The 26,376-nt window shown below is 43.7% G+C and overlaps 2 protein-coding genes across 3 annotated transcripts in view; one reads left to right on the forward strand and one right to left on the reverse strand.

The window, feature by feature from the left end:
- Positions 1 to 287: 287 nt before the first annotated feature.
- REC114 (REC114 meiotic recombination protein) lies at positions 288 to 22,969 on the forward strand. Its single transcript, XM_057421162.1, has 6 exons — positions 288 to 470; positions 920 to 1,009; positions 14,181 to 14,264; positions 17,999 to 18,208; positions 19,942 to 20,010; positions 22,713 to 22,969. The coding sequence occupies exons 1-6, from the start codon at positions 306 to 308 to the stop codon at positions 22,872 to 22,874; spliced, it is 780 nt and encodes a 259-aa protein (XP_057277145.1). The 5' UTR covers positions 288 to 305; the 3' UTR covers positions 22,875 to 22,969.
- A 19-nt stretch (positions 22,970 to 22,988) lies between these two features.
- NPTN (neuroplastin) overlaps positions 22,989 to 26,376 on the reverse strand; it is a 57,788-nt gene continuing 54,400 nt past the window's right edge. Inside the window, exons 7-9 of one of the 2 annotated variants that reach the window (XM_057421131.1) lie at positions 25,617 to 25,626; positions 24,483 to 24,556; positions 22,989 to 24,094 (exon numbers count right to left, since the gene is read on the reverse strand). In XM_057421131.1, coding sequence (XP_057277114.1) covers positions 24,496 to 24,556; positions 25,617 to 25,626 — 71 coding nt within the window. In that variant the 3' untranslated portion in view covers positions 22,989 to 24,094; positions 24,483 to 24,495. Of the gene's footprint in view, positions 24,095 to 24,482; positions 24,557 to 25,616; positions 25,639 to 26,376 lie in introns of both variants that reach the window. The other variant, XM_057421122.1, reaches the window with a different exon arrangement.

The raw sequence follows: 26,376 nt of genomic DNA on the forward strand, positions 1-26,376 counted from the left end.
TGCTCGCTCCCCTTGGAGCAGTAATACCTTCGAAAGGAAAGGAACAGGAGGAGACGGCACAGCACTGAGCACCGCTGAGGAGAGCGGAGCGACATCAGCTCAGCCCGCCTTCACCCATCTCTGAGAGAAGGCTCGAGCGCGCTACCTCATTGGCTCTTCTTTCTCTGCCGCCCGCTGATTGGTGAACGGGCCCCCCCCCCCCACGCGCTCTTTCTCCCCTCCTATTGGCTCCTACTTCCCGCTCAAACCCGCTTCCCCGGTGGCCAGCGCCGTGCTGTGGAGAGCCACCTCCCCTCAGGGCCGGGATGGCGGCGGCGGGCGGGGGCCGCGGCTCCGAGCCGGGGCAGGGCTCTGCGCCGGGGGACACCTCTCTCCTCGGCAGCGCCACAACGTGGCCCTTGAAGCGCTACGGCCGATTCCTGCCCCCGGCGGATCGCGATGAGGAAGGGCAGAACGCCGCCTCTTGGAAGGTGGGGGGCGGCGCGGGGGAGGCTGCCTGCCCAGGGTGGCAGTGGCTGACTCGGTGGGGTCTAGCAGGCCGCTGCGTGACGAGCGGCAATAAGTGAGGTATACTTCTGCAAGTCCAGAGCTAATGCAGGCATCGGAGGTACTTTACTTCATGAATTATTCATGTGAACGCATCAGTGATGTGATAGTGTTTCACTGGTGTTTATTGCTTCCTTCAGCAGGGGTCTGTGGTATTAAAAACTAGAGATCAGGTTGGAAGAACCCAGGTGGTTGCTTAAAATAGTTAAATCTGTATATGGAGTTGGTAAATGTGCCTCTAATCTGTGGCACAAGGTGCAGTAGTGAGAGGTAAATTATAACCTTTGAAGCCTCTCATTTTGCACTAGAAATAGAAAAAGATTCTGCACTTACCAGGCTGGAGTTCTAATTTGTCTCTCTTGTTTTTGAACAGGTTTTTGAATCAAATGAAGAATCAGGCCATCTTATCCTTACCATGGTTGTATCTGGCCATTTCTTTATTTCCCAAGGGCGAACTGTACTGGTAAGTTTCTCACGTATAAAAAACATTTCTCCTTTCATGGTAGCATCAGCATTAACTTAATTTCCCTTCTCAGCCTCATGTTCTCTCGCACTGAAAAGAAAGCGCCACTTTTATTTTGCTCATGGTAATTCTCCTGGGCTGCTTGGCTGCTTTCTCTCTGTGTTTATCAGAATCATACCAAATGCATTGTTTCATACTGAGGAACAGGTTTTTTTCTGGGGCTATAAAAGATCTACATTAAGATGTAATGCTAAGTGCTGCTGATGTTGAAAGATGTGGGATTTTTCATGATTCTGCCTAAGATTCAGAGCAGCCCTGCAGAGAAGGACTTGGGGGTGTTGGTCAATGAGAAAATGAACATGAGCCGGCTTCAGTGTGCGCTCACAGCCCAGAAACCAACCGTATCCTTGGCCGCATCCAAAGGAGCGTGACCAGCAGGTCGAAGGAGGTGATCCTGCCCCTCTGCTCTGCTCTTGTGAGACCTCACCTGGAGCATTGTGTGCAGTTCTGGTGTCCTCAGCATAAAAAGGACATGGAACTGTTGGAACAAGTCCAGAGGAGGCCACGAGGATGATCAGGGGACTGGAGCACCTTCTGTATGAAGACAGGCTGAGAAAGTTGGGGCTGTTGAGCCTCGAGAAGAGAAGGCTGCATGGAGACCTCATAGCAGCCTTCCAGTATCTGAAGGGGGCCTATAGGGATGCTGGAGAGGGACTCTTCACTAGGGACTGTAGTGACAGGACAAGGGGTAACGGGTTAAAACTTAAACAGGGGAAGTTTAGATTGGATCTAAGGAGGAAATTCTTTCCTGTGAGGGTGGTGAGGCACTGGAATGGGTTGCCCAGGGAGGTTGTGAATGCTCCATCCTTGGCGGTGTTCAAGGCCAGGTTGGACGAGGCCTTGGGTGATATGGTTTAGTGTGAGTTGTCCCTGCCTATGGCAGGGGGGTTGGAACTTGATGATCTTAAGGTCCTTTCCAACCCTAACTATTCTATGATTCTAAGAAAACAGAGAAAATGCACTTACGAAACCGATTAAAAAGATAACAAAAATTGCCTATAAGATTTGCTGTACGATCCAGATAATTTCTTGCCAATGGGTTTGGTTTAGTATTTTCGGTTTGATAATTTGGTTTATTGAAGGGTATATTTTTTTTCTATGTTGGGCAATATGATCTAACATAGAACTGGCGTCCATGAAGACAAAATAACAACTCCAGAGCTGTGTAAACTGGTTTGTCTGTACTTAAGCATGACTAAACTGTAAAGGTTTCACAATGACACCGAATAGCTTAAAAGAAACACTCCATCTAGAAGGAGTTTGTTTGTTCTTCATGACAGAGAAAACCTGTGCTGGAAAGTGGAATTAAGTGTGTATCACCAATACTGAGTGATGGTAACAAGTAAGAATTGGGTAATAAATATATTAGAAAGCAGGTCCAAACTGGTGGAAGGCACTATTAAGACGACAAAGACTTGTTTTTTAATACAGAATGCATAAGTATATTGTAGCTTTAAATATGTATTGCTTTAAATATGTATTAGCTTATAAATTAATTTTTACTGTGCCTTTTAAAAGGTCTCAGACTTACAGAAATATCTTGTAACTGTAGAGGGAGAACCAAGGATACACTTAATTGGTTTTGGCCTATGTATTAAGAAAGCTGAATAGATAACAAATGAGCCAATGGAGGGCTGTCAGTTTGCATGCCCCTCACAAAAGACAATCTATTTGGCTCACATATTTAGTGAGGGCAAGTTCCTGGAATGTTCTTGGATGAGGGTAAACATGGAAGCTGGAAAGTATTTTAGCAGTTCTGTTAAGGGAGTCATTGAAAATCCAGATATTTCAAAGAAATGCAACTGAAATGAGACTTGGTGCCATTTCTTACCAAATACTGCTTGAACCAATTGGTGCAGAATGCATCTCTCCTGGAGCTGGTCCAGGAGAGGTGCATTATCCCTATCACACAGCTGTAACTGTTTAGTAACTAGGAGACTTACATTCCTTGTCCTTGAAATAACCACAAACAAGCTAACTGAAAGGAAGTTTTAATAACTACAGAGCAAAAAAGGAACCAACGAAAGCTTTAGCCCTTCAAAGACTGCGCCTGGCAAAGGCTGAATCTGGCAAGTGACAATGGGCAGATAAAAACATACTGTCATAAGGGATGAGTTCAGGAAGTACAAGAAAACCTTTATAAAGACTTGGCTGAGAAAAGCACTTCTTGCAGCTCTTAGGTTTAGTGGCTAGTGAATCTTCCTGACAGCTATCTTGCTTGAAATGCCGGATGAGGAACTTCTGAGATCAGGTGTGTTTCAGCTTCTAAGAGACACTAATATATTGCAGTAACCATCACGGGCAAAGAATAGAGCAGAACAGAGGTGGAACAGATGTACGTGGTAAATGTGACTGAAATAGAATACTGAGTTTAAAAGAAAACAAAAAACCAAGCCAACAAAGAAACAACTTTCTTTTCTTAAAACATGTATTTTAACAGTGTTTCTATACTAACCTTAAGGCCAACACCACTTTACTAAGTGTATGATCAAAGTTACACATAACTGCTGTCATAAGCATCTTAAAACCTGACTGACAACTCCTTTGGTTGCACTTCTTCAAGTCCATGCAATTGGGAGCATGCTGTACATGTGTTCTGTGAGTACAAAACTAAACTGGTGTGAAATGCGCTGGTGTAATATGCCCCATGCCTGTGTATTTCTCAGAGATTGAAACAGTTCCAGTCCTCCCACTGTTCCTCTTAAGCATCCCTGACTCACTGAAAACCTAGCAAATACCCACTTTGCTAGTTCTGAACCTGGGCAGGCATCTTCAGAACTATGTCAGGTTTCCTGTTTCTGAGGGGTTTGGTCCAGCACATCTGCTTAGCTTGTTCCTTGAGCATATACCTTCCTAGAAGTGTGTCCCTTTTCCCAACACTACTCAAGTCTGATAGACAGTGATAAAATTCTTCTCCTGGGATAATCCCAATCTATGGGTATCTTTGAAGAACAGTCTATGGAATCTCTTTGGTAAAGCAGCCAGTATCATCAAACAGAAAGATGATTGTGGTGGTGCATCTCCCCATCCTCTGGGCTGCTCTACAATCTCAGGAATTTCCATCAGGACTTGGCCTTTGTGTAATGAGTTGGGGGGAATGGGGAAGCATTCCTTGACCATGCTGGGAACTCTTGCACAGCTAAGGAAAGAGGCACTGATTGTTATCAAGGACTCCTGTTCCCTGACCAAGGTGGGAAGTGAGAAGGGGACAATCGGTTATCCCTGACAGCCTTGGAACACTCCTTCCCTGGACTGAAGTCCCCCCCCCAGTAAATTATTTACAGGTACTTTCGTATGTATTTATGTATGTGTTTGTATGTGTGTATAGATTGTTACAGCAACTATAATATATTCTAGTGACTCACTTTATAAGATCCTTAAACCTTCAAACTGCTGCTAAACAAAAACCATGTAAAACTTCCCTCCATGGTGAACTGGTACATCTGTAACCCTTCAGATATAAGCCATTGACCAAGTCTGAGACTAAGACAAGATTGATCCAGCAGCACCTAGACTCAGTCAGGAGTTTAGAAAGCGAGGGAGTCTACTCTGAGCCTCGTGTTTAGTGGAGGGTCTCCCTTACCCTTTGCTTCCTTGGTCCCTGTATCAATTGTTTTTAGTTTGATTTTACCTTGATTTTTCCTTTGCATACTTCATCCATGTAATAACTAATAGCATGAACGTTGCCATTGAATTAAGTCATGCTATTATAAATCATACTAAAACTGCTCTTGGCTAATACCTTTGATGGTTATTCTTTGAGCAACCCTAAACCATGCATTTCATGACAGTGATGCCCAGGGAAAAGCCAGCACCAGCCATGATGTTGTTGGCCAGCAGCTGAGAGCAGCTCCCAGTTGACTCAAAGCAGCTAGAATTGGGCAGGCCACTGGTGAAATGTTACAAACTCCTCATTGAGATGCTCTGTAACAAAAAAGTTGCAATATTGAGCTGTCTGGTTATTGCTGTAAGCATAATCAGAGTGTAGAAATGGTTAATGCACTGTTTTTTATCTCCCTCTAGCCTCCATCTGTCAGTTGTCAGAACCCTGTCACAATATTTAAACAGGCTTTGCACGACTAAGTACATATAGTTCTTTGGAATCTGTCACAGACCAAATCCTCTCACTGGGGGTCTGTTCTAATGGACATTTTGTCACTGAGGATAATGCACAAGTTTCTGCTCCAGAGGGAATATATCAAGTTTGACAGAATGCTGCAATTGTTGGAATGATTCAGCTTGTGGGTTTACTGTGTATCCTAATTTCTACTTGCGGGCCTAGACTACTGCTATTTATTGCCAAGGTGTTCTCCACCATGTACGTGCTGCCTCCCATCAAAATTCCTTCCGAACTGTTTCTTGCTATGTAGTAATTGCATCCTTTAAGTTGTTGATGTCTAGTCTTCTGATCTATCTCCTAATTCCCACTTTTCAGACCTTTTGATGTACTACAGGCTCCTAGTTTTGAGGGAACTGGGTAACAGTTAACTTTGTACCTTGTACCTCTGCATAGGAACGCAGTAAGGCACAAGACCTGTGTCACAGGGACACCACTTCCTTCTCAACTTGAACAACTATATTGTATTTTTGTCAAATTTCCATGGATCAATAATAAAGGGATATTTGTCCCCTCTAACAGTAACCCAGAATGAACTGGACTGCTGACTAAATTCAAGAATTCATTCTGTGGTGAATGTTCCTATTTTGTTAGGTTTTTTACTGCCCCAGCCATGGTAGAGCTGGAACCCTCACCCTACCCCAACAATTCCTACATGAACCATCCTAAGTAAGAGTTCTTAAAAGAAAGATTTTATCCAGGATCCAACAAAGAAAGCTTATCAGTTGGATGCTTTTATACTGGGTAATACTGTAGTATGACATAGATTTTTATCTCTTCTGGTTTATAATTAGCAAGGAATGTAGTAAAATCAGTGCATCAGTAAATGCAAACTATCTTGGTTGGTACCTTCTGTTTTCTTTAGGCAGATAAAAGCCAGAGTGCATTTTTTTTCTCAGTGGTACGTGCATCTTACACAAGCCAAGATGAACCTTTTCAGCTGCCAGGAAGCTCTGCATTATGCTGATAGTATCATGGGTGGATGCATTTTAAGAAGTCCAGAAAAAGTACAATCAGTCACCTACTGAAATTGTGAACTTCCAGACTTCAGCAGTTTTGTATTTCACTTAGAGCTTTTCTTTGTTCATTCTTCTGCAGTGAGCAGTTGCCTGGGCTGGTGCTGAGCAGCTTCACAGTTAACATGCTAGTGTAGCTCCCAAGGTTTGCTCTCCTAGTGAGCATGGTTCCAACAACTACCTTTTTGTTTTGATAAAGGCATCTTTTATTGCATTGTTGAGTGGTTCTTGCATGAGACCTTTTTCATGTCAAGTGATGATTTATGAAATACTAAAATACATAAACTATGTCCTGTAACATTCTCTCCTGTCAGTGTGATAATGAGATACCTTTTGTGCAAGTTAGTTACTTAGTAGATCATCCTCTTTGATGTCTGCCTTTTATTTATGTACAACGTTCACTACAACTCCATTTGCACAAAACTGAGGTGAAAGAGTTGTGTGGAAATGGAAAACTTTGTTTTACTGTTGGTTGGATTAACATGATCCATTTTAGGAAAAATATTCCAGTGCTCCTGACTTGATACCAAAATATTTTCTCTGTTATAGATGTATTTATATATTCTTAGTCCTTCTTATTTTCTTACAGCAAGAATGTTAAGAAGCCTTTCCCTTAAGGAATGATGGCTCTTTAGAGTCAAGTAAGAATATGACTCTTCTATGATCCTATAAATATATTATAAAATAGAAATAGCTACGTATCCAAAGAACTGATTTTTCTTTTTAGCACATACAGAAGACTACAGAATTATTTTCATGAGCAACAAAATAATAGAATATTTACTGAATTCCCTTCTAGCAGTCTTTATACTAATGGAAGCTGAAATAACTGTTTTCTTGCCCAAAAGAATGCTACAATGTATGCACTGAGTCTCAGCACTTATAAACCACGTAGGTTAGTAAAAATACCTTGTGCTGTGTACACTTGTACATGGTGAGGTGTCATAGTTTTGGAGAATGCTCCAGAACTGGTCATTGAAGTACTTCCATGCTCCTAGAACAAATAACTGTGGACATGGTCAGTGTTTCCATCAGCTGCTCAAAGAAAACATATTATTTAATTTAATGGGCAGTCTTCTGGGGAACGGGAACACGTTCAAGATCACTTCAGATGTTCTTTCATGATGCTGCCAGAGACATACTTGAAACTGTCCTAATGAGGAAACAACTGTTTTCCTTTAAAAATACAATCTGCTTGTGTGCTCAACTGCATGAAACGGAGAGCAAAGGGAACAAAAATCCCCAAGGTGTAACGCAAATCAGAGGGTGTTGTGATTTGTTTGTTGGGGTGTTTTTTAAACAAAGTTCTTCATTTGGAGTTAAACTCTATAACATATTATTAGGGCCTGTTTTTGCTGCAATGTTACCTGACACACTGACTATTTTCTGGTATAAAAATCTTATACTTGCATACTGTCGATAATGGAATTTTACAGGAATATCTCCACAGCATCTCTGTAGATTTGTGGCAATACTCTCAAGATGATACATCATGTTCTGTTTACCACAACTCTTCTTTCCTTTCCCTCCTTCAAATCAGTACATCATGAGAATTCTATTTCGGTGGTTTATTTGATGCCATTAATCCTGATGCTGGCATTCTTCATACCCTACAAGTTAAACAAATTACAATTGTGAAGAGGACTTATTTAATAGGATCAAATTAATCCAGAGTAATTGATTTGTGACCTGATCTTTTAAAGTGTACACTAAATGTCCTTCATGCCCTCCTGGTCCCCTCGTGGCTTCTAATAATCTAACAGTGCTCTGGATACAGTAGATTCTAACTCATTAATTAGGCAGGCATGCAGCAGACATTGTGGTGTTTCAAAGCTCTCTTTGCAGTACCTGAAACCTCATGCACCAAATTCCTGAGCTGATATTCACAACAGTGCCTTGGGTAGAGGAAGGTCCCTGTGGAATAAAAGAGGACATATGACAGAAGACCAGGGAAATGAGCAGATTGCTAATGCTGCTCAGTGGTTGTACACTGCAAAGCAAGAGAAAGGTTGGTTTTTTTATTAAAAGTCCTATGGTTGCTCTCTGAAAGAGGAGAAGGAATCATGTACTGTGGACATGATTATTTTGGACAAGCTGAGTATCTATCGGGAGAACTAGCTACCCAGGATTTGGAGAAGGCTGAGGTTCTGAATGACTTCTTTGCCTCATTCTTCACTGGCAAAGGCTCTGATCAACCCACCCAGCTCTTGGAAGGTAGACGCAGGGACTGTGCGAATGAAGACCTTGGGCCCGCTGTAGGAGAGGATCTGGTTTGAGACCATCTTAAGAACCTGAACATGCACAAGTCCATGGGACCTGATGAAATCCATCCCCATGATGAATTCCTGGTGAATCATCCTGGTGAATGAAGTTGCTAAGCCATCATATTTGAAAATTCATGGCAGTCAGGTGAAGTTCCTGACAACTGGAAAAAGGGAAATATAACCCCCATTTTCAAGAAAGGGAAAATGGATGACCCGGGACTTAGAGAGCAGTCAGTCTCACCTCTGTGCCTGGCAAAATCTTGGAGCAGATTCTCCTGGAAGGCATGCTAAGGCACATGAAAATCAACAAGGTGCTTGGTGACAGCCAGCATGGCTTCACTAAGGGGAAATCCTGCCTGACCAATTTGGTGGCCTTCTATGATGGGGCTACAGACCTGATGGACAGGGGTATAGCAGTTGATGGCATCTACCTGGACTTGTGCAAAGCGTTCGACACTGTCCCACACGACATCCTTGTCTCTAAATTGGAGAGACATCAATTTGATGGATGGACCACTCGGTGGATGGATGCACACAAAGAGTTGTGGTCAGTGGCTCAATGTCCGACTGGAGACCAGTAACGAGTGGGGTCCCTCAGGGATCGGTGTTGGGACCGGTCTTGTTCAACATCTTTGTCGCTGCCATGGACAGTGGGATTGAGTGCGGCCTCAGCAAGTTTGCTGATGACCCCAAGCTGTGTGGTTTGGCTGATACCCTGGAGGGAAGGAATGCCATCCAGAGGGACTTTGACACACTTGTGAGGTGGGCTGATGCCAACCTCATGGAGTTTAACCATGCCAAGTGCAAGGTCCTACACCTGGGTCAGAGCAATCCCAGGCACAGCTACAGGTTGGGCAGAGAAGAGATTCAGAGCAGCCCAAGGAGAAGGACTTGGGGGTGTTGGTCAACGAGAAAATGAACATGAGCCAGCTTCAGTGTGCACTCGCAGCCCAGAAAGCAACCGTATCCTTGGCTGCATCAAAAGCAGCGTGACCAGCAGGTCGAAGGAGGTGATCCTGCCCCTCTACTCTGCTCTTGTGAGACCTCACCTGGAGCATTGTGTGCAGTTCTGGTGTCCTCAACATAAAAAGGACATGGAACTATTGGAACAAGTGCAGAGGGGGCCACAAGGATGATCAGGGGACTGGAGCACCTCCTGTATGAAGACAGGCTGAGCAAGTTGGGGCTGTTGAGCCTTGAGAAGAGAAGGCTGCATGGAGACCTCATAGCAGCTTCCAGTATCTGAAGGGGGCCTATAGGGATGCTGTGAAGGGACTCTTCATTAGGGACTGTAGTGACAGGACAAGGGGTAATGGGTTAAAACTGAAACAGGGGAAGCTTAGATTGGATATAAGGAGGAAATTCTTTACTGTGAGGGTGGTGAGGCACTGGAATGGGTTGCCCAGGGAGGTTCTGAATGTTCCATCCCTGGCAGTGTTCAAGGCCAGGCTGGATGAAGCCTTGGGTGATATGGTTTAGTGTGAGGTGGCCCTGCCCATGGCAGGGGGGTTGGAACTAGATGATCTTAAGGTCCTTTCCAACCCTGACTATTCTATGATTCTTTCTGCCTTAGCTTCCCCATTTGTGTTTGGTATAATGATGCATTCCTATTGTAGATTTAGACTAGATATAAGGAAGTGGTTCCCTGTGAGGGTGCTGAGGCACTGGCACAGGGTGCCCAGAGAAGCTGTGGCTGCCCCATCCCTGGCAGTGTTCAAGGCCAGGTTGGACACAGGGGCTTGGAGCAAGCTGCTCTAGTGGAAGGTGTCCCCCCCGCCCATGGCAGGGGTTGGAACTGGATGAGCTTTAAGGTCCCTTTAACCCAAACCATTCCGGGATGCTGTGTGCACTGGTGACTGGCAGCAGTAAAGAGTTTTAAAGGGTCCTGATCTTTAATTTTCTCTTGCCCTAGTTCTTCTGAACGCAACTATTAGAATAGTTTCTAAAGAGTAGTGACAGTCATCAATGACCCATGAGTTTTAAGTATGGTATTGATCTAAGGAAATACATGTTTCATATCAGGAATTAAGTTCTAACTTTAAGCTGGAATTACATTTTTATTCTACAATCCTTAATGAAAGGAAGAATTTTATGGTTTTTTTACAGAGTAAGCAGTTTTTCATTTTAGAAGTGCAAAGTGGCAACTCTCATTCTCTGTTGGGAAGGCAATGAGTTAATATTTTTCAGATATATACAAGAATTTGAATTATAACCTATGTGCCAAGTATCAAGCATGCACAGTTGCTCTTACTGTAACAATTTACTAATAACTAAATCCCTATCAAAGAGGTCATCATCAAAACACTTACTTGTAACCATGCTTTCCAATTTCGCTTTTCTCAAAGCATCTCAGTTTTGCCTTCTCTTTAGTGTTCCATGTAATAGTTGAAGATAATTTACAAGCTTTTTCACACTGTCTGCTCTCACATCCTTATTTTTATTGTCTCTTGACAGTCTTCTCAAGTACAGCATTTCTGTTCTGCTGCAGATGTTTATCAGATGTATTAACCACACTGTGTAGATACCTGGAAATAATATTTCTGTTCTTTTGCTGCCAAATTAGTCACTTCTAAGAACAAGTTAAGGTATTCAGTATAAATGTTAAATAATAATAGTACCTAGACTATTAGAGATCCAAAACATTGATATTTGTAACTTAACAAATCACACTTTAAACCTAGACAGTAAATAGTGTTTCTGAAAGCATTTCTCACTGTACCTCAGTGTGGTGAGCAGGCCCATGGTGCAGAGCTCTGGATGGGACAGTGGAACCTAGACAGGTCACACTGGGGACCCATCTCCATCTGAGGAAAGCAGCAGGTCATTTCAGCCATCTGTTTTGTGCAGTATTGCAGGTGAGTGCTCAGAGAGCAGAGGATCCTGCCCTTCCCCAGCAAAGTGCTTTCCCCAGATCCCTTCTTTTCCCCTGCAGAGGCACTGTGAGGGCTACTAAGCTAGTTTTGCTCCCTAAATTGTGTTTTGGGAGCTTACCTGGGGAAATTAATGGATTAAGGAGGTGTCACTGGTGCCTCTCTGGAAATGGAGCCTGGCCTTTGGAAGTAGAGGATCACTCTGTTTTCTGGGAATTGTGTGCCATGGTGCTGCCAAGCCTGAACCAGAAAGGTGCAAGCGGGCTCTTGCCTGAGGCCTTCAGCTTTTGTCTTCTGCAGTCTTGCTTCAGTTAGCAGACAGGACCATTCTGTCAGCTATGCACTAGGATATTTATTAATACGTACAATAAAATTCCTTTGATCTCATGCTGAACTCATCATTTCTTCCACATGCATATTCCCAGGGTGGGGGATACCCAGGTGACTCCTTAATCCAGGAGATTATCACTGTATGTATTATATTCATGGTGAACTGGGAACTCTTGACAACAAAATTCTATTTGCATTGCATGAGCCCATTAAGTAGCAGCCAAGCTGGTGAATGTGTCTCTCTGTGCGTGGCAGCTGGGGTATGTCTTTTTTAATACTGGTTGTAATTTAAGGGCAGAGTCTGTAACATTTGTGGCAGAAAGTTCCTCCTAAGGTATTGCTTACACATAGTACAGTTTCATTTGGAAACAGTCGTCTCATAAATGAGTGAATCCAAACTGATTGATGGAAGGCAGCAGAGCTGAGCTGGTACACAACTAACATTTCTTATATATATATACATATATATGTATTCATTCTTACTTAAGGTAGGCTTTGACTAAAGGCCTTGCAATCTAGCAGGAAACAGACTGCTCCTAGGTTCCTGTGTCATTCAGCACCACAGGGTTTCTAAATGATACAATAATAACAATATTCATAAATAACACACAGCACCTTCCAGAACCACAGGCCTCAGCACCCAGCAGCTCTTGGAATGCTGAAATGTGTAATCAGAACAAAAGTATCTCCCAGTTAATGCTGGACTAGCTGGTTGGCAGGCTAGAGCAGCAGCATTGCCTTCCCTACCTCATGTATGGTGGGATTGCATCTTGCCCGCTTCTGAAAGATTTGGGAAAGGTCTTGTGCTTGTTTCCTGCTTCAGCTTAATTCCTCTTAGGGTCCTTCCTCTGAGCAACTTAGGTTTTTATCAGAGATGTAGGAAACTGTTTTCTTTTAATACAGGGTTCTTACAAGTATGATCCTGGAGAATGAGTATCTACATCAGATCACACTTAGAAAAGCCCTGCCATTTCTCTCCTCATATTGGAAACATTTTATGTCTTCTGCCCAGTTCTAGGCTGCCTTTTGGTCTGTATTCCTCATCAGTCTTACACTGCCATCTGTCTTTGCTCATGGCAATGCTGCTGAGCAAAGCCCAACTCGGAATGTGAAGCAGCTCTGGATGCTGCCTGCCCAAGAACAGTGCCACAGCAGCTGTGTGCTCTGTATTTCTGTCAGCCTGGTGGAGCAGCAGTCTGGAGGGATACTAGTATTTCCTTTGCCAGTGCATACATCCAGAGCAGATTTAGAGCCAGTTCATTACCTCTAGAAAGGCAGAAATGGACCATAATCTCAATGTATTGCCATGCATTTGCCAGGATCTACGCCACACTTAGCTCCTGGATGTTGGCAGAGATCCTCTCAGCTTCACACAAAGCAACAAGGGACAGGGTTTTTGTGCTCTTCTTTCTTGTTGCTCTGAATTCACTGACCTGTGAACCTCAGAACTTGCTGCCTTACCACTCTGGAGTCTGTTATAGCTGGTGTCTGAGCAGCCTCATGTCTGTGATCCGCTTTGCTTCTCTAGCAAAACATCAATCTTCAATGCTTTCTAGACATTCTCTGTAGAATTTCAATTATAAATCTACACACGATTGCTCCATGAGACTATAAAGCCAGTGCCAGCAGTGCCTGAGGTGACTTCTTGTACCAAAATAGAAAGGCAGATGGTTTCCCTGCCTGGACCTGTGGCAGATATGTAGTAACTTGCAAAAATACACTGCAGGCAGTCCAGGGTGGACATGGCTTGTGGTTTCTGACCCTCAGGACATGTAGGAAAAGCAGCCTATGCAATAAGCCATGGTCATTGAAGGCATTAAAAGTTCAGATAAAACAAATAAGTGATTTCCTCCCTGCCCTTAAATTTGGGTTTTGCCCCTCCCTTCCCGACTTTTCTAAATAATGTCTATGTGGCAGTCCATGGAAGGTACCTTGGGAGACACAGTCCATTGCCTTGCCATTTTTATCTCATGTTTTCAGCTTCCCAGGGTATTTTCACAGTGCTGAGCAGTCCATCTTGTTGGGAGAGACTGACAGTTACTGCAACCGGCGTATAAAGACATCATCAAGCGATCAAAGCTGCTTCTTGTTTACCTGAATGCCATCTGGAGGAAATGCCTCTGGGCAGCAACTAAACCGACTGCGAGCCCATTCCCCAGGTTTGCCTGCCCTCTGCTGCCCTCTCGGGCAACTTCACGGGATGAGGAAGGATTTCAAGCTCCGTTGTGGCTGTTTTATTGTGCATTTCATGGAGACTTCCATCACATGCACCAATTTAAATGTAAAGTATATATGAAAATTAGAACATAATTGACAACGTTGGAACTGGAGCTACAGATTCGATCCCTTGTTTGTTTAAAAATGACATACTGGTAATTGTTTTACAGATACAGAAGTTGCACAGATGCAGGTGACTCATCTTCATTAGGGGTTAAATTCCCTCACATAACAAGTGTGGACTTCTGAGTGGTGCATGTTTGCTCTGTGAGCCGTTTGTGTTCTGCTTTATTGCAGGAAGGTTTCTCACTGATTGATTCCCACAAGTGGCTAAAGATAGTCAGGAAAGCAGACTGCCTGCTCCTTCATGCACAGGCCAAGGTAAGCACAGTTGGGTTTAGTATTTCTAATAGAATCCTAGCCTGATTTGGGTTGGAAAGGACCTTAAAATCATCCAGTTCCAACCCCCTGACAAGGGCAGTGACACCTTCTGCTAGAGCAGCTTGCTCCAAGCCCCATCCAACCTGGCCTTGAACACTGGGGCAGCCACAGCTTCTCTGGGCACCATCACAGTAAAGAACTTCCTCCTTATATCTAGCCTGAACTCCCCTGTTTCAGTTTGAACCCATCACCCCTTGTCCTATCATTACAGTCCCTGATGAAGGTCCCTCTTAGCTAACACAGTTCTGAGTCACACTTCAGTTTGGCAAATGAAGTATCTAAACAAATGCTTTGGCCCCTGATGCTGGCACAGTACTGGCAGGCTGGTGCTTCAGGGCCGTGAAGGAACCTGGGTTTCTGATCTTCCCTTCAGATCTCAAGAAAAGCCTTTAATTAAATGGCACTTGCTTGTTACGAGCCTGCTTATAAATCCCAGTTTTCTTGGTTCTTAGATGAACCCTGAGAAGTTTCATTTCATCTATACTAAGCACTGGAGCAGTTTCAAATGAGTTCTCCATTCTTCCATGATAGTTTCTAAGAGGCTTTGTTGTTTCAGCAGAGACAGCTGCCTCCAGCTTAATTCTCTCTTGACAAGAGAACTCATCTCTAAGCCAGAAACAGGAATTCTGGAACATGTTGAGCCCCTTGTTCAGTAGTTGCTAAGACCGGTTTTAACTCTTTCCCCCATTCCCAGAGCTATTAGGGCATAAAAATAGCTCAATTATCAGAGATGTTCTGGCATTCTCCTGACAGGTACAGGCTGTGTTATTGTAATGACAGAGAACAGCAATATCCAGAATAGCTGAAAACTGTAACAATTCCTTTGAGTTGTATTTTGATCTTTTACCTGATTTCTGTTTTAAAGATGCACAGAGATTTCTTCAGAGGATGTTACAAACCAAACAATACAGTTTGCAGATGGGGGAATGCCTTGTGAACTGCAAGAAAAAAAGCCAATGTGAGGCATAACATACGTTGTTCAAATGTAAGGAGGGACTCATTTCAGAATCAGCTTCATCTGATGATGCCTGTAGAAAGTTCATAAATACCTGAAACCATTTTAAATCCATGGGCTGTGCTTGCCTGAGCTTAAACCACCTTGGCCCTCTGATTTTTGTCAGATGCTTATAAAAAGTGGATCTCACTGAAGTTGACTATTGAGCAGTTGCAGTCATAGTTCTGCTCAGTCAGTGCATCATCAGTTGCCTCTCCAGTGCAAAGAACCAGTTCTCCAGCGCAGCGTTAAGGGATTCTGCTGCATCTCACAAGAAATAAAGAGAAATGAACAGCACAATCAGTGTGAGGCTGAAACAAAGCTCTGAGGGACAGTGCAAAAAAGGAGGGATAGCAAGAGTCTTATTTTTGTGCATCTTAATGCTTACTTATCATAAATTCACATGACAAACTGCATTTAGTGGCACTGCACTGGTCCTATCATACCGTTCCTCTGCTTTGTATCCTAAATTGTAGCTGAAGTGATTTCTTAAGGGACATCTGTGCATATAACTCCTGTGCTGATCTTCCACAACGTGTTTCAGGAAGCAGCCACACTGTGTAAGGCTTTACATCCTATCCCTGCTAAACCTAAGTAAGGGAAGAATCAAAGCTGATTCAAGCAGAGGAGCACAGGGTTTCCAAAAACCGGTTGCTGTATCTGAGTGCACAGAGCAAATAAGGAGCATGGGCAACTAAATATGACTCTCATGTCTGATTTACCTTGTACCTCTTGCTTTTACAAGTCATTACATTACACTGGTAGTGAAGCTTACTGATTACTTAAGAAATGTGGTTTTAATAGGGCACTGTGGACTCTTAGCTAGCAGGAGTTTATAAACTCTCTTTGGAGAAGCTTAGTGTTGATACACTTGAAGGAACAAGATCTGTAGAGAAGATCTGTGTTGCAGATCAGCTGTACTAGTGGAAGCTTTATTCAGCGGAGCACACGAGTGTGTAATTCCAAAGCCAAACACAGATGCACCTTGTGTCTTACACTTGCCTTGTGTGGCTGCCACTGCCCTTTGTGCAGCTCCATCTCTAGTGACCTCTTACCTCATCTAAGTGACCTCCAGGTTCTTTAATACTTCAGCCCTTGTATGGTTCAGGTGTAACTGCCCAGTACTCAGTTTATGCTAAAACTTGGCATCATCATAGCTGAATTTGAGCATTCCCTCTCTTTCCATAAAGGAAAAGTGTTAAATTTACAAAGTCTACTGGTGTTTATAAACTGCAGTCTTAAGTATTCAGTAGTCTTTGTGGAATAGCAGAGGGCAACACAAATACCTTGGACTGAAAAGTGATTTGGGGCTTGCAGGGCTAACCAAAGCAAGTGTTCTCTGAAAGTCTCCAGGAGGAATTCAAATGAAGACGCAAGATCCCTGTCATTTCAATGAGAATTCACCACTTAGCCAAGACCTGTGTGTGGGAGTGCCATGTCAGTCTGACCCAGCTGACATCTCAGTTAGAGGTAATGTAACCACGCACTGGTAAAATGAGTGCTCCAGTTCCAGTTAGCTTTTTCCCTTTGAAAGGCACTGAGACAAGCTTTTTTGCTTACACTGCCCCAAAATCACTTCATGCAATACAAGCATCTTAAAATAACATGCATAGAAACATAAAGGCTGTCATCAAGAGCTGGCTTACCTGTGAGATGAAGCCTGTAACATGAAAGATATGCTTGTACTCATGTCATCTAGCAGCATGTGTAGGCATTATAAAAAGGTTTTCATGTTTACGCCACAGAAGGATGAATAAGCTGGCTCAGTCCAAGGAAAACATGCTTCTTTTCTAGCACTTTGCCTGTGGTTTACATTTGAAACCTCAAAATCAAACCAAAAGTCCCATTAACTCACTCCTTAACCAAAGCATTCAATACACATCTGTCTTCGATCAGTTGAGTGCGCATAGGACATTCTTACCATGCATGACATACTCTTCAGTCCTCCATTTTCAGTGCCATTTCCTGAACCTCATGTACCTAAAATTTATGGTACGGCATCACAAGCTAAAACGGGGGGTTAGATGTCAGAGCTACCTCTTATTTTTATTTTCCAGTATTATTTCACTATTTGAAGTAATGCATTGGAGTGTCTTGTGCTCCCAGTCTGCTGGGTTAGCATCTCTTCAAGGAACAGCAGCATTCAGGTAGAGTGCTAAACTGAATTTACCTGTTTGGCTACACAGAGGCAGCCCAGGTAGGCTGGTAAGGCTTTGGCACAGACAGTAACATAAATCCAAACTGGAACACACTATTCCCAGAACTTTCAGTTTAGCTTCCACTTACTTTAATGTCATTTCATTTGTTGTCACAAATAACTCTTCAAGAGCTGGCATATCCTGTCCATATAGGACACTACTTGCTGCAGCAGGAAGAACTTTATTTCCCTGCTATACACGTAAAAACTCATGTCATGGCAAGGTTTTCTGACTTGGCTAGACCTTCAGTTAGTTGGTAAATGGTCTTACTCACCAGTTTGGACTGATTTTAACTGATTTTCAAACTGGGAATCAGTCTGGTTTAGCTGCTGGGAATAATGAAGATAGAGCAGGGAAAACTTGTTTCTGTGCTTTAAAGTTGGTGCAGAGAACACAACATGTATCACCTTCTTCCTAACTACCAAATAGGAATTGAATTAACTCATTTTGAGGGGATTCCTTTCTTTTCTCTTTGGTTTCAGAACGAAGGCCGCATGTTTCGTGTTCAATTCGGTGGTGATTCAAAGGAAGAGATGCTGGCAAACTGCTGGAGTTGTGTTCAGAAACTCACAGAGTACGTGCCAGTGCAAGGAACTGAGGAGCAAAGCCAGCAGCTCTATCGCAGCTTCAGTCAGCTGGCCTACGGTGACAGCCAGGTGAGGAACGCTGAACTAAATGCATCGCTACTACAGGCAGTAACTAACCAACAACATACAGACAGAAAAATAATTAACCCTTAGTGTTAGATCTGTGGCAAATCTGACTTCTAAGCAAAGTTTTTTTGCAACTATGAGACCATCTCTATGAAATGAGTTGGGAAATCCAAATATCCTGCAGGGAAACCTAGAGAGAGAGAGTTATTCAGGAGGTGAGCTGCTGAAGCCAGCCACCATCTTCCCATTTCTTAGCCTACCTCAGAGAAGTTAACAATGCTCAAAAGTGGTTCGAGCTCTTCAAGCTTACTGTAAGTTATCTCAGAGCATTATTAATTCTCTCATTTTGGCCTCCAAGAGGTCACCAAGAACGAAAATCAGTATACAGTTCATGTGATCACAGGAAGAATATCAGCATGCAGACGGGATGGGATTCATATGTAGGGTAAAACCTTTGCTCTGGGGTTTGAACTTACATTTCATTAGGGAAATGAAGAGAACAAATTATGCAGGACTCAGACAAACCGAGGAAGTTAGTAACCATTAAAAGAAACAGCTGCAAATGCTCCAGCCAAGTAGTAGTTATTTGGGAATACCAATATAGGGAATTACCAATTCCCACTCAGGTTTGGTGAAAGATCAAGGTGGTTTCTGCTGAGGTTAATAAATAGCAGCAGAGGAGAGTTGAATAGTTACCAAAACCCCCACATCTACAATTCCATCAGTGTAGATTCCAGCAAAGGCTACTGGGAACCTGGCGCTTTCAGATGTATTATACAGGGTACAGCATCAGAGCCATTAAGTAAATATACAATTGGAGCAATTTGATCTTAACCTGACATATTTGAAAGCAATTTTGGGTACAAACTGAGTGTTTCCATTTTCCAAGACAAAGACTCCAGGTAAATGGGAAAGGCAAAAGACAGAGAGTGTTTCTGAGGATGACTACCTCTTAAATATATGCTCTCTTGGGTATCCAGAGGATCACATTTACCAGCTCTAAAAACATCCCTGCACTAGCTTAGCCAGGAAAGCTCTTGGATACAGGATAAAAATATCAGGACTGAGACTGAGCCTGGAAAAAGGAATGTCAAAGCTTTCAGCTACATCATTTTCATGGTGTAATCTAGGAAGATCCTACTCTACCAGGCAGTAAAATCCTATTTAGTAGAGAAAGTGTCAATTTGGCTCTCACCATTTCCAGGAAGGCACAAGGGAGGCCTTCAACAGCTGATAGTGACGATATACTGTTTGTTCTTCAAGCAGATTACCTATACTTTGGGCTTTGCTCATTTCCTGATAAGCTAAAGCAAAGAATGGAAGGTAAAGAAAGCATTTGGTAGCAGAAGCCCATCAGTCATACTGTTGGGATGAGTAACTCTTGCTCCAGAGGTTAGACTGAAAACTTCACTCAGAAAATAGAACTGACAGCTTCAAGCATCTTTTCAGTGATGTGGCCCATGGGAAGGAAAAAAGCACGCTCCTATTGAGTGTTCCTGCACAGCCGCTTGAAACTGACTTCCAGAAAGCAGTTTCAAACTGAGCTTAGCTTAGACATGACAGGTTAACGGCAGGCCCATTACTTCACGTCTTTCATGTGTAAAGACTTGAGCAGATGTGCATTCAGGTTCCAGAACAAGCTGCCTTTTACTGCAGAAGGTAGCTGAGCACATTCTCTCCCTGTTATCTCTAAAAATGGAACTACTTCCCTTCTTGCACATACCCACACTCTGCTTGGTAACAAGCCCTTATTTGCATTTGACATTTTCTAGCCAGATGAGCCTCTACCAGATTCCTGTGCAGGCCTTGGAGAAAGAAGATCTGTACCACAGCTCGCCCAGGTAAAGCAAAAACAATACAACTAACATTTACACCCTGTACCTGAATCTCTTGGGCATGGAAAGAGCTCGAGGTATCTCACATTCCATCAACACCAGCCTTCACCGAACATCAGGATGCCATCACCTATACCAACAAAACTCACGGGATCTCCTGTAATGATCCAGAGCTAGGAAATAAGCTGCAAACCCAGGTATTTCATGGTGTCATTATGCCATTTGCATAAGAACAAACCACACACTGAGAGCAAACACCCAAGATGTCACATCCAAATAAGTGGCTTTGTCATTCTCTTTACTGCAGAAATGACATCAGCAGTCATAGCTTAAATCTGGAAACATCAGTCACAGAATCCCAGACTAGTTTGGCTTGGAAGGGACCTTAAAGCTCTTCCAGCTCCAATCCCCTCACGCAGGCTGGGACCTCCTCCACTAGAGCAGCTTGCTCCAAGCCCCTGTGTCCAACCTGGCCTTGAACACTGCCAGGGATGGGGCAGCCACAGCTTCTCTGGGCACCCTGTGCCAGCGCCTCAGCACCCTCACAGGGAAGAGCTTCTGCCTAAGAGCTCATCTCAGTCTCCCCTCTGGCAGGTTCAAGCCATTCCCCTTGGCCTGTCCCTACAGGCCCTTGTCCCAAGCCCCTCTCCAGGTTTCTTGTAGCTCCTTTAGGCACTGGGGCTGCAATAAGGCTCCCTAGAGCCTTTTTTGCGCCCAGATCCCCCAGTGCCATTAACAGCCTCAGGGACAAATCCAGGGTTAAACTCTATTCAGGAATAAGTGGAATTAAATCGTTTCTTTTCTGTGAATTTGGGACAGAACAGAATCAGATGACTGAGAAAACTCAACTCTTTTTCACCTGGTTTTGTGCAGTTGCTTCAATGGATCTTTTTTACCCTTCTTCCACATTCAGAGCACGATCAGCTCAACATTTCTTCTCATCAGTAGTATTAAGGGACAATTCCTGTGCTCTTACTACAAATCTGTCATCTTTTAAACCCAAAAAAAGCCTTTTATAAACACCTCTATTTTGAGAAGGCAGCTTGCTGTGCCCTCCTCAGCAGTGAGAGCTGTATTACGTGCCCTACTGTTCCATTCCCAGTAGCTTTGGTACTGTCCTTATACAATGCAGCAAGAGTGCAGCACTGAGCCAGAGGGATCAAACAAGGCAGTTGGCCTTTAGCAACCGTCTTTTTCATGACCAGTCTCTGCTTTACAAGGCAATACTAGAGCTTGTAAACCACCATTACAAACAACTCAAGCTCATAAAAACTGCTTTTCTGTGGTCCCTGTGTAAGACAAGAGACGATACCCACTTCAAACAAAGCCTTCTGCCCAAGGCCTGTATTTACTACACACATTCATCTATCTCTCACTTTATTCCCCAGCACAAGATGGCTGTGGTGTAGTAGCTTTACTACATCCTCCTTTACTTGTCCCTCTACTACTGAAGTCAACACAACTGTGCTTCAAGCCCTGACCCACACAAGCTTTGTGAAAGGCTGAACTTCTTCACATCAAACAGGCTTTCAGCTGGTGCTCTGGGATGTGCTGGAGTTCAGGATCTCCATTCCCACCACTTCAGGAAGCTGGCAGAAGCACTGGCTTTAAACATTCTCTTTTATTTAAAAATATATCTCAACAATCTTGAAAGATCTTTTTCTCCACCAGAAGAACAATCCTGGGATGTGAACCAACACTAAGATCATATTTTTGCTACAGAGTTTTGTTTGCCTCCCCATTGTGTTCCAGGCACCAGTGGGCCTGGTCCATCTGCCAGTTGTCTTGTACTGTTTTGGGTTCAAGCAGCAGAAGCTTGGCTCAGCACATCAAAAAAAGAGGCCAAACTAAGCATGTGAAGTTATTTAAAGCCAGGCACAGATTAAGCAGCATTGGGAACTTCCCCTGATACCAGAACTATTCACCTTGATCACTAACTCCCTCTGTACATCACACTTACCTCATGGGGAAAGCAACACATCCACGATTGTCTTTGCTTCTGCTCTCCCAAGTGTCCAAAATGCATCCGTAACTTAATGGCTTCAGTGCAGATGGGTAGAGAAAGCCAGAGGCTGAGTGGGGACGTACTTTGCCCACCACCAAGGGAAAAACAGGAGGAGGTGGTTAAATCTGCATGGAAAGGATGTTTTAATTCTTAAAAGCCCCCTAATTTACTTCTAAAAGCCACCAAAGCCAGGTTGGACAGGGCTGGGAGCAACCTGCTCTAGTGGAAGGTGTCCCTGCCCATGGCAGGGGGTTGGTAACTAGATCAGGTTTAAGGTCCCTCCCAACCCAACCCAGTCTGGAATTCTTGCTAAACAAAGAGCTTTGCACTGCACACTTGGTTACCCTCACACAATTCAAGTGGCAGCACACGTGCTTTGTACCATTCCTATTCTCTTAACACGGAGTGGATCTTTGAGAGGAAGCCCAGGGAACTAGGGAAGAAAATAAGACAGAGAAAAAAACCCTATAGAGATAAAATTACTTGGAGAATTCTGACCCGACTGAAAGGATCCAAACAGCATAAGTAACATGGCAGATGCATCTTTATTAAGTACCAAAAAAAACCTTGATGTAGCTGCACTTACCTTTACCTACATTTAACTTACCTACCTACCTACCCTTCACTTACCTTTAACTACATAAACGTTACTACACCTTTTCTGTCCTGCATTAGCACAACCCTTTGGTTTTTACTTCCCCAGTCTGTGCTGAACAAGAACCTTGAGCTGCCCCCTGCGCCCTGGCACCCGGTGTGGAGCACCCAGGAGCTGGGGCCCTTCATCCGCTTCTGCCTCCTGGATCAGCATTTCCCAGCTTTTGTGCAAGCCGTGGAGAGGGAACTGCAAAAGCTTACAGAAGGTTGAGAAGCACCAGCTTGTGGCTGCTGGGATGCAGGCTCCGGGATTCCCGGCACAGGGATACGCAGGTTACGTGGGATTAAACGTTTCAGTAAGTCTCACACACGGTTTTTGGGGGTGTTGTTTTTTTTTTGGTCAGTGTTTTATTTTTAAAAACAGGTGAATCCACTTTTTATACATCATTGCACTTCAACAAATACACAGAACACAAGTTCATGCATCTACAGTTACGCACATCATGAGAACCCTGTTAGGTCTATTCCTACAATCTTTAAATCATGAGAACTTACAGTGTCAAACTAAAGAGTATAACTAGTTGCATAGAATATCACCATGCTGTAACATTTCATCATTTAAACAAAACCCAAAAAAAAAAAAAAGGAAAATTACAAAAGTTTGCCTGAATTGAATGTACAAGAATATGTTGAACACATCAGTGCAAAAGGAGTTGAGAATTTACATGAGTTAACAAAAAAAAAAATCATCACTTAAAAAGCAATCATATATATATATTTATAAACTGAAGGTTTTTGTTTTCCACTGCATTCCACCACCACGTCCGACCCTTCTGCCTTTGGAAGTCTGATCATAGGACACCCAAGTCTCTCTCTAGAGGTTAAGCCCTTAAGATACATTACTTCGCCAAGTACCAGCACACTCGAATTCTCTCATCTTTCAGACATACAGTAAGGAATGAAATATCAGCAGCTTAAAAATGAAACACGATTACTGGATTTTGGTTTTACCCCCTCCTCCCCCAAAATATAAATATATACTGTATATATCTTTTCCGTTTTGCTGTACTTTACAAAAAGTCTCACTAGATGGCAGCGGTGCGGTTCAGAGCCCGGTTGAACAGCTACAGGAAGTAAAAAATAGCGCATGCGGGACTCGCCCAACTACCTCTACCGGTTAAATAGATCCAGGAGGGGAAAGAAAGAAAAAGAGGGGAAAAAGAAAAAGAAGAAAAGCAACATTCACAGCACATCAAAGCCCAAAATAGTTTACACCTTCTACACTGAAGCGTTATTAAAATGTATCTGGCTAGGTGATCCTTGCAGAGAGGCTAAATAAGGCATGCTTTAGACAGTCATATCGTTGCTCACTTGAAAAGGAGAAAAATAAATGAAAACAAAATCAGACAGAACTGGAGTTCTAGAACCAAGAGTTCCAACCCTTAAATTTAGCAGGTCATATTGCCATCAGTCTCTCAGAAACTTAAAGCTCTAAAAAAGAAATGAGAAAAGGTGCTAGTCAATGCCCGGCAGTGGTGGGAACGGTTCAAACAGCGTGCAAACAAAGCGCTCAACGAAGGGAAAGTAGAGGCTTCCCGACTGGATTGCTTCTGCGTTTTAACACTGAGTGAGGCAGGGGCTGGGGTTTGTTTCATGAGCAATAGTAGGGATGATGTAGAGCCTGACAGCTTGTGGGGTCTTAAACTACCTGTGTGGTTTGGGATATCTTTGGACAGCAGGGCGCAAAAGGCCAGCACCGTTGCCCGAGCAGCCCACAGTGTTTTAATGCAGGGAGGAGGTCCTGTTACGCACCCCAAGCGCTACAGAAGGAGGAGGGTTTAGCCTGCCCATTGCAGAGGTGCCCACAGGTCATACTTACATGATAAGCATTTTTAATTTGTGTTTCTCTGGCGTAAGTTTTTATCTTTATGATTGTTTGTAGAATTGGTTTTCCTGGAGAAATAACATAAAAAAATGCACCAATATCAAGCAAAAGCATAAGAAAAAAAGTCTTTGTACTTCAGTCAAACACCATTGCACCTTTCCTCCTAAGTGGCTAAAGACAATACGTTTAGGCTTTGTATCTTGCCACCTTCTCACCCAGCGCAATTCACCTCACAAGGGCACCGCCAATAGTTCTCCCTTTTCTTTACTGCAACACTAACAACCTAAGGGGTCTCCGACAGGCTGAGAGAGCTAGGCTGTTCAGCCTGGAAAAGAGAAGGCTCCTGAAGGGGAGACCTGAGAGCAGCTCCAGTGCCTAAAGGGGCTGCAGGAAACCTGGAGAGGGGCTTGGGACAAGGGATGTAGGGACAGGCCAAGGGGAATGGCTTGAACCTGCCAGAGGGGAGACTGAGATGAGCTCTTAGGCAGAAGCTCTTCCCTGGGAGGGTGCTGAGGCGCTGGCACAGGGTGCCCAGAGAAGCTGTGGCTGCCCCATCCCTGGCAGTGTTCAAGGCCAGGTTTGGAGAAGAGGAGACTGAGGGGTGACCTTATTAGCGTATATAAATATATGAAGGGGGAGTGTCACGAGGATGGAGCCAGGCTCTACTCAGTGGCAAACAATGATAGGACAAGGGGTAATGGGTACAAACTGGAACACAAGAGGTTCCACTTAAACTTGAGAAGAAACTTCTCAGTGAGGGTGACAGAACACTGGAACAGGCTGCCCAGGGAGGTTGTGGAGTCTCCTTCTCTGGAGACATTCAAAACCCGCCTGGACACATTCCTGTGTAACCTTATCTAGGTATTCCTGCTCTGGCAGGGGGATTGGACTAGATGATCTTTTGAGGTCCCTTCCAATCTCTGGCATACTGTGATACTGTGATATGGGGCTTGGAGCAACCTGCTCTAGTGCAACTGGGTAAGCTTTAAGGTCCCTTCAACCCAAACCAGGCTGGGATTCTATGACCAATAATAACATCACACATAATATCAACCCTGTATCATGTGAACTCCCCTAAACTCTCAGATTAAGCCAAGTAGTATTTTTTTTTTCTGAAAACACACTTACATTGGCCCAGCTGGTTCATCATCTGCAACAAGAATTCCGGTGTGATCCAGGGAAAGACAAGGAAAGGAAAGGGAGAAAACAAAAAGAGAGTCAGTCTTTGCACCGTGCACTGGCCAAGCCGCGAACAGCAAACCGATCTATCTACAGCATTAAAGGCCATTCCACTTGGGAGTGCAAAGGTTCATGGAGCTGCTTGTCTGGATTCAGGGTTTAATGGCAGGTATGTTGCCTCAATGCGTTTAGTTAACACTTGGGATGCTGGTCATGAAGAACTGCAACTGTAGCGGACAGATTGTTGCAATATGGTCAAGACTCATCTTGTCCCCAAGTTCCAGTGGTTCAATCTCATAAAAAAATAGATGAGAAGACAAACCAACGATTCAGTTGTAAAATCCTGCTGGTTGTTTGCTTGCATTGATATTGCTTTAATATAGATAGTATTTTTTATAAGCCATTCTTCAACTGCTGAGGGGTAATTACTGGTATATACCTCACAGGGCATATACACCACATGCTCGTCTTCCCCTGGCTGATCCAACCTCTACATATTCCGCTTTCCTCAAGGTCTGATTAGATCGGACTTGGTTAGGAGGAGGTTGGAGGTTCAATACTTGGTTCAAGTATCCAAACGCAGTCCGTGGGCAGCGGCAGGCATCGTGCGTGCATCCGACAGGGCTCAACATGCTGGCAAGAGGCAGGGTCAGGGGTGTTGTAACACCTCCAGACACACCAGCTATGCAAGACACGGCCTTGTTCTGCT

This window comes from Pezoporus wallicus, unplaced genomic scaffold (genome assembly GCF_028554395.1).
Source record: "Pezoporus wallicus isolate ANWC-B61680 ecotype Strahan unplaced genomic scaffold, APGP_CSIRO_Pwel_v1 contig_7731, whole genome shotgun sequence".
In the NCBI taxonomy this organism is placed as follows: domain Eukaryota; kingdom Metazoa; phylum Chordata; class Aves; order Psittaciformes; family Psittacidae; genus Pezoporus; species Pezoporus wallicus.

Bases quoted from the DNA above. Each gene is read 5' to 3' on its own strand.
- REC114 (XM_057421162.1), top strand. From the start codon at position 306: ATGGCGGCGGCGGGCGGGGGCCGCGGCTCCGAGCCGGGGCAGGGCTCT. The intron at 471-919 runs GTGGGGGGCGGC...GTTTTTGAACAG, and splicing joins AGAACGCCGCCTCTTGGAAG to GTTTTTGAATCAAATGAAGA. The intron at 1,010-14,180 runs GTAAGTTTCTCA...GCTTTATTGCAG, and splicing joins CCCAAGGGCGAACTGTACTG to GAAGGTTTCTCACTGATTGA.